The sequence below is a fragment of the Phalaenopsis equestris genome, unplaced genomic scaffold (assembly GCF_001263595.1).
Source record: "Phalaenopsis equestris unplaced genomic scaffold, ASM126359v1 Scaffold000240, whole genome shotgun sequence".
NCBI lineage: Eukaryota > Viridiplantae > Streptophyta > Magnoliopsida > Asparagales > Orchidaceae > Phalaenopsis > Phalaenopsis equestris.
In genome coordinates, this window is record NW_018164682.1 from 1666769 (window position 1) to 1675129 (window position 8361).

General features: G+C 33.2%; 2 protein-coding genes across 4 annotated transcripts in view; both read right to left on the minus strand.

Annotated features, from left to right (window-relative positions):
- The window catches only part of LOC110024058 (probable calcium-binding protein CML31), a 35372-nt gene extending 33899 nt beyond the window's left edge, over positions 1 to 1473 (minus strand). Inside the window, exon 1 of the mRNA XM_020723789.1 lies at positions 813 to 1473. Within this exon, the coding sequence (XP_020579448.1) occupies positions 854 to 1375 (522 nt within the window). The 5' untranslated portion in view covers positions 1376 to 1473 and the 3' untranslated portion in view covers positions 813 to 853. The remainder of the gene's footprint in view (positions 1 to 812) is intronic.
- A 2663-nt stretch (positions 1474 to 4136) lies between these two features.
- The window catches only part of LOC110024049 (N-acylphosphatidylethanolamine synthase), a 22837-nt gene continuing 18612 nt past the window's right edge, over positions 4137 to 8361 (minus strand). The window contains exons 3-5 of one of the 3 annotated variants that reach the window (XM_020723778.1): positions 6094 to 6179; positions 5826 to 5963; positions 4137 to 4522 (exon numbers count right to left, since the gene is read on the minus strand). In XM_020723778.1, the coding sequence (XP_020579437.1) occupies positions 4229 to 4522; positions 5826 to 5963; positions 6094 to 6179 (518 nt within the window). In that variant the 3' untranslated portion in view covers positions 4137 to 4228. Of the gene's footprint in view, positions 4573 to 5825; positions 5970 to 6093; positions 6180 to 8361 lie in introns of all 3 variants that reach the window. The other 2 variants (XM_020723777.1, XM_020723779.1) reach the window with 2 other exon arrangements.

The window sequence follows — 8361 nt, forward strand, 5'->3', positions numbered from 1 at the left end:
ACGCTGGATCGAAGCGGAGCGGAGCGGAGCGGAAGAATCTGTCCAAATTGGGAAGTTACGTGGGTTGGGGTGCGGGGGCAAATCCCCGCGGTTTGGTACAGGGGTAATGTTGTAATTACATATTGTGCCTAAGGTTTACTCCTGGGGTTATAAATTGGCCTGTTAGTAACCCCAGGAGGTATCCCTCTATTCTGTAACCCTTTTCTGAATATTGAAAGGAACTCGCCGCTCTGCTCCCGAGGACGTAGGCATCTTTGCCGAACCTCGTTAAATCTCTGTGTTCTTCTGGATTTGTGTCGTTACTGTTTTCTTCGCCCTAATTTTCTCAACAAATAGGCAGAAATTAGATCCATGAGGATCATCCCAAAAATCAACTCATTTTTGTAGCAAATTAAGTTCTTTAGTTTTTTCTTCTTTCACTTAGAGGTAGAGAAAGAGAGGAGAGAAGATGAGAGAAGAGATAGAGAGAGAAAGAGAAATATAGATTTTTTGTAAACGTCGAAACGCTCGACAGTGTAATTCATCGAAATAATAAAATACTCTGCAGCTCCGTTGACGTAGGTAAATTACCGAACCACGTAAATCTGTGTATCCATTATTTTTGTGTGAATTTTTCTTTTCATTTTTCATTTTATTGCGGTTATTTTTTACAACAATTTGTCCCCTCATTTTTTTTTTTAAGGAATGCTTGTTTTGAGAGGGAAACGAAAGGTGATTTACATTCATCCCACAAAATTTTTATGTATTTACAAATCTAACACCTAAACCTTACTTTCAAGAAATAAAAGAGGAAAAAAAAACCTTAATTTTACCTGATCTTAAACAAAAAAGCTGCAATAAATTGTGTTTCTGTTCACAGCATCATCACCTCAAACTCTTGAAAACTAATCCGGCCATCTTCATCAAGATCAAAACTTTTAATCATGCACTTACAGTCCTCTACAGTTCTCTCCTCCCCAAGCCGTCGAAGCGCCCTCCTCAAGCTCCTCGCGGTGATGAATCCCTTTCCTTCCCTCTCATACGCCGCAAACGCGTCCCTCAAACTCCTCCCTTTATCCTCCTCCTCCTCAGCTTGAACCAGTCTCAGGAAATCCGCAAACCCCAATTTTCCATCTCCGTCAGAATCCGATGATGCGACCAACTCGATCGCCTCGGCTTGCAACAGCTGCTCGCCGAGGGAGCTCTCCATGGAGCGCCATAGCTCCGATGCAGAGATCTTGCCGTCTCCATCTTTGTCCAAGTAGCGAAAGACTTGTTCGAATTGTGGCCGAGCGGGAGAGAAGCACAGTGATTTGGGATGGGGAGGGAGAGTCTTGTGCTTTTTGGGCGACAGAGCCGCGCGGATTTTGGCAATGAAGGAGGGAAAATTTTTCATCAGTTTGGTGGACTTGGTTGTTGAGTTTGGAAGTAAATTTGGGATTCTTTGGGGGATTTGTGTAAAGTTTATATAGAGTTTGGAAGGGAGTTTCAGTGGGCGGAAGCGGATCAGAGTGAAATGGCGGCTGGTGGATATTTATTCGACGGCTAATAAAGTGGGCTCTGGATTATTGGAAATATAGTCAACTAAAAATTATGAGTCAACCCCCTCATGTCAAACACGTTAATGAGAAAAATAGTTAGAGATCTTTTTTATAAAATTTTAATTCATTTCTAATAAATTTATACATTTAATACCACAATTTTTATAGAATATATATATATATATATTATATATATATATAGACACACACACACAATTCTTTTGCATTTACTTCTCACACCGAAATTTTACTTTTTACAAATCAATCATATTTTCCATGTTTGAAAAGATGTATGAATTAGTGGATTTGGATGTAAAATTAAAGTTTAGGTGTGAGATAAATAAATGCATAAGAATTAGGTGCTATTTATAAAATTTTCGTATACCCTGTTGCCAACTCACGCTTCGTGTAGGTTGGCCGGACACCTCCGCTTGCATCGCTCCTCCTCGAAATCTCGCCGTCCTCCCGGAGAAGTCGAGAACGTCATGCCTGACATTTCTCTTTCCCACCCCAGACAACCTATTCCCTCTTCCTCTCTCTTCTTTAGTTTTTAATTAAATAATAATATTTTTAAGTGATGAAAATTTTGAGTGATATAAATATAAAAAGTAAAATTAAGGTGTTCACTATATAAATACATAAGAATTGGGTGGTATGTATGTAAATGTTCCAAATTTTATGCAAGAAAAAAATTATAGTTATAAATATTATCATTGATATGTTAAGAATTTAATAATTAATAATAAATATTTGAAACATTTGCATGAGTTGCTCCGAAATGATTGTGTGAGAATTTTGTTGTGCATCATTTCTGTATCATATAATGAGTTTTTCTTTTGTTATTATGTGGAGTTTGATTTTGTTGATCAATTATAAACTCAAGTCCTTAATTTCACTAATCAACTCGGCGATGAGTCTGTCAGGGGCATATAGAGCTATACCCACAGTGTTGCTGTCATTGCAGTGCCACAATATCAATTTTGCAACGCAGCTCTAGAGAAAAATTTGTGCTAAAACTAGAGAGCATGGCTCCACCATGCAATATTAGAGCATCGCCGAGTTATAATTGTAGCGCCGCAACGCTGCTTCACAGTGTTGTGAATCAGATGTCCGCTTTAAGTGAATCAAATGTCATTGTAGCGCCGCAACGCAGCATCACAACTCTTTTTGCAGCTCTTTAGGTTGGATTTTAAATTATCTTCAGCAAAAAGTGGACTACAAAGGTCCCAAAGCTATGAAGATTGGTATAATTTGTCATAATTTTGTTTGAGATCTCTTGAATCAATTTTCACAATTTACATCTTCCAAATATTCTTTTACTGTAATATGTGTATTATATTTATCCTATAGTTACAAACGTTTATTTTATATTTGTGAATTAATAGTCTCATAATTTTATAAATAAATATTTCATAATTTAATTAATAAGGGTGGCCTAACTTCTTTCCCAAAGGAAGCCCGCACTCTACCGAACTTAAAAGAAAAATAAATATTTAAAATTGTTGTTGGAGTTTTGCATTTCATCAGTAGTGAACATCTTAATAGAAGTACGACTGCAAAAAAGCTCGTAGTTCGCAAATAGTTCGTGTTCGGTTCATCAATGAGTTCGTGTTCGATTCGTTCGATAAGTAAACGAGATGAACGAGAACAAATATTTTTCGTTCGGCTAGTTAAACGAACCAAACACGAACAGTGATGTGTTCGTTTGTGTTCGAATTATTATTGTTAGAGATATAAAATAATTAAAAATAATTAAAAATAATTATATATATATATAATTTATGATATTTTAAAAAATTAAATTTTATAATTTATAATATTTAATAAAGTAATAATAATAATATATTAATAACCATATTAGTAATATACTAATGTAAATATTATATATTTATATAATATAAGTTATATAATTAATATAATATATTATTTATATATATTAATATTAGGGATGTCAAACTTGCTCGTCGTTCGCAAACAGCTCGTGTTCGGCTCGTTCTTTAAGAAACAAACACGAACGGTGACTTCACGAACAGTTTCGAACACAAGCTTATTTCAAACAAACTAAATTTCAAACGAACCGAACACGAACACAAGCTCTGTTCATTATGTTCAATTTATTTACACCCCTAAATAGAAGGATGAGATTAGATGGGTTTAACAAATGGAAACTTTATTGGATCAGGTGAAATTATCTTGCATTTACATTCCTGGGAATTGGAATAGTTGAAGATAAATGACGGGATTCCTGCCTCCTAAGATGTTGATATTAAGCCCAAAACAAAGTGATTTCCTATTAGATTAAACCCTTTATATTTTACACACTGCCTTCTTTATGTTAAAATAAGAATGCACAGGTGGATATTTTTGGCTTAATGGATATGTATCTGAATTGCCAATTCTTACATAGTTGTATTTTCTGCTCAAATTAGTGATTTCGGCTTCTTTTTTTTTCAACTATGCAAACAAATTCAAACTAAAAGCAAAGCCTCATATCATATCATGCGACCAAGTACAATAACAGTAATTACTATTAAAAATATGCTAGATCAATAAACTGATCATGAGAAAGAACCAAGAGAAGCATTTAATTATTCATCAAATTAAGAAAATGTGGCATTAATGAAAAAATCAATGGGCAAAGCCGAAAAAATCTAAGTCATTTTGCCTGTATCCTAAAGCAAAAGAAAGAAAGAAGCTCTACAAGCTATCTAAAAGTGCAGCTTCTTTGCTGCCATCCCGAAGGTTCTTAACCTCTCCATAACATTTCTAATCTCATCTGAAATGTTGGCATAAAGCCATCTCTGAGCTCCCACACTAAGCCCGTCTGGCGAGGTATGAGGCCACCCAAGAGACCCAGACGAAGATTCATGGGACATAGTTTTGGCCTTCTGTCTCAAACTTTCAACATCAAACTCTAAGGGTTCCCCAACAATAATTTTTATATGTTTGTTGATGAGAGGGAATAGTGGCCTTCGATCGAACTTATATTTCTCAGGCATTACCTGATAATTAAGCAAATGGTTAGGAATTAGGAATTGTTTTGCTGAAGTTCCTGCAGATGATATTTTACCCGAGATTACATTGTGGGGGAAATACAGTTAATAGAAAGAGCTGCGCACTAAATATTGGCTAAACTAAATCTTTCTTTGACTGTGTACACGACATTATTATATGGATATCATTGTTATGTAGATGAAATTGAGCAAGGCATCCCTGATTTATCTTTCATGCCAATGATAGAGAAAAGTAATCATATAAGAGTCAGTAAAAATCGGTAAAACAGAAGGGAGATCATCCAAGGTTTTCGCATTGTTTGGTTTTAAGCCAACTATTAAGACCTAAAAGAAAGCAATACAACGGAGAAAACAGTTATGCAGTTCTAGCACATAACTTCAAGTTTGTTATTATTGTCATTAGTAACCCTATCACTACAAGATACAGGTAAATAGCTTCTAAATTAACATCCCAAAATTTCTTACGCAAATATTTGCATATGCTCTGTCCAACCTCTGCCGAATAACATTACCGTAGGAAGTTTTATCGGAATGTTCTTACATAAATATTTTACCTGAGATTAGATTAAAGTGGGGGAAATATAGTAAATAGAAAGAGCTGCTAACTTGCACTTAATATTGGCTAAACTGAATTTTTCGTTTTTGGACTATGTTAACCACATTATTATATGGATATCATTGTTAAAGACTGAATGATCGATTGTGTTTAAAAAATTTATTTCTATTATCATTTGTTTCAACAATAAGATAAGCTGATATGTGAAATTATTGTCTAAAGATTAACCAAACCCACCCCCCACCCAAAAAAAAAAAGCATCAGCTCATAGCAAAAAATTAGATAGCATATGTTAGAAAATCAAACCATCCCTACGGCTATTATGTAAACGTCATTATTATATGGATAACATTGTTATGTAGATAGCACTAAGCAAGCCATTCCCTGATTTCTATTTCATGTCAAAGATAGAGAAAAGTAATAATATAAGAATCAATAAAAATCAGTAAAAGACAAGAAACCACCCACGGTTTTATCACTGTTTGGTTTTAAGCTAACTATTTTGACCTGTAAGAAGGTAATACAACGGAGAAAACAGTTATGCAGTAGTCGTAGTCTATAACCTCAAGTTTGTCATTATTGCCATCAGTGACCTTAGTCTCAATAAAATGATGGAGTATAATTCACAAAAGATAAGAAAAAAAAGGAATGACGAAGTATGATGGTGTAAGTAAAGAATTAGCAAAAGTTCAAAGAAAACAGATACCTAAGTTGTAGCTATTTATTTCTCCATACCTTCTCAAAACCACAATGGACGATTGGCAGAACTAATGGGGTTACAGGAGCTCGGGCGATCAAACTGGCAGTTCCCCATTTTAAACGTCTAATAGGTACACTCTCTTGACAAATTTTACCTTCAGGAAAAGTATGCAACTGTACCTTGAAAATAAATAATGGCTTTCAAAATTTAATAATTAAATTTTGCATCCAAATCTTATAAAATGTGCACAGCCCAAGGCAAGAAAAAGGCTTGAATCACAAAGCAGCGGGTGATCTAGTTTACCCAGCCTCCATTGATTAAGACGTCAAGAGCCTCATTCATATTGTCTTGATATATTCCTCCTCCCCTTGTTATTGGAATGCATTTTCCTGCATCAGGGACAAACTGAGAAAGAAAGCGATAATTGCAGCAGAACGCAACAACTAGCATCCCCATTTAGTAAAATAAATGTCAAATATAATCCATTATTTGCATCTAATGGAAAAGATGCAGGAAAGGCTGAAGACTGAACTACTGATTGAAAGCAATGAATTAAAAAGAAAAAAAATGGCAGATTAATGTATATACGAGGAGCATTTTAATCAAAAGCATGCTGCAGTATAAGTTCTAAGTGCATGCATTTGTTAGGCATAAACTACTGAACAGAAATTTTACAATATCTTAGAAGGCAAAACTTAGATAACATTCAAACCAGAAAATCATGAGGCGTTCCATTCCCCACAAAAACAAAAAAATGACTAGGCAAAAGTTCAAAAACAAACTACTAAATTTTATAAATCAAGCAAACTAAGATAAATGGACTACAAAGATATGTTTTTCCTATGTTTACAATCTCTATCAGGAATAAACAAAAAGGCAATTAAGAATTTCTATGTTTCAGTTTGCATGAATAATTACGGTGTAAAGAATCATAAAGAATGGTTCAACTATAGTAAAAAAAGAGTCATTTTCTACTTTTATAGATCAAGCAATGAGGATCAGCAAAGAGGGTGCAAACATACAAATTCCCCATGCTTGCAAGCTCTACCAGGCATGAACAAAAAAGTAATAAAGAGCTCCGAGATTTTAACAGCACTGCAGGAATAACCATAAGAGTAATGTAACTAATCATATTCATTCATATTTGGTAAAATCTGCATTTCTTATTTACCATTCAAACTATCTTTCGATATTAACCAGTGTTAGAGTCATACATGAAGAGTTTAAAATAATAAATCATTACGCAAAAGAAGAGCAAAATGGCTCTGAAATGCTATTCTTAAAATGATAATACAACAAAAAAATTCCATATATGTAAAATTAAAAACAATTTTTATGTGGATTTATGGATAATGAAAGAAGAGATCTAATAAAACACAAATTGATCATTTTCTTATGAGAAGAAGATATCGTCGAGAATGTAAAGATTGTAAGGTCATTCAAAAGTAAGGTCATTCAAAGTGAGGATTTAAGCACCCAACATCATTTATTAGTTCTAGATTTTAAGATGAAGAGTTGTAAAATAAAGAATACTAGTATTCATCATCATAGAATTAGATGAGGAAACTTAAAAAACAATAATAAATTTATATTTATAAGTAAAATTCAAGATTTCAAAACTTGGGATGTTTATGATGAAGCAAATACTATGTAAGATAAAGTAACAAACACTATTAAACAAGTAGCAAAAGAAGTACTTGGAGAATCAAAAGAAAAAAAAATTTTAAATAAAAATACTTAGTGATGGAATAATAAAATGCATGAAAAGATTAAATATAATAAGTGATGTTATAAAAATTAGTTTAGAGAATTGAGAAAATATAAAATGACCTGTAGAGAGTCTAAAAGAACAATTTGTGAAGCTAAAAATTTCACTTTTAGTAATCTTTATAATAGATTAAATACTAAAGTTGATCAAATATATATGTATAAATTAGCCAAACAAAAGGAAAAGAAAAGTAAAGATTTAACTCAAGTAAAGTGTGTGAAAGATGAAAAATCAAAAAGTGTTTTTCTTAGAAAAAAAATATTCAACAAAGGTGGTTGAGTTATTTTAATAAACTTTTAAATGAAGTTTCTGAAAAAACGATCTACCTTAGTGATCTTAATATCGTTAATAATAATAAAATATATCATTCTTACTGTCGCATTAGTAAAAAGAGGTTGAGGAGGCTTTAAAGAAAACTAAGGGTGGAAAGTCTGTAGGACCCGACGATATCCTAATTGAAGTATGGAAATATATAGAAAATTTGGGATTTTCTTGGCTTACTAAACTCTTCAATGTTATTTTAAAAACTAAAGAGATGGATGATGAGGGGAGGAAGAGTATTTTCCCAAATAAAAGTTTTGAGTTCTCTCTGTTTCCTTTTTCCCAAATCAAAGGAAGAAAAACCAAAAACAGAGAAAATGTTTCTAACTTCTAAACCAACATCTTCATCCTCCACCCGCCATAAAACCTTATCAATCCCAACAAAAAGACAAAAATAATCATCCACTAAAATTTAATTTCACACATTTCCCTTAACAAAATATAACATCAAACTCCCACTTTAAAATCATCATAATGTTTAC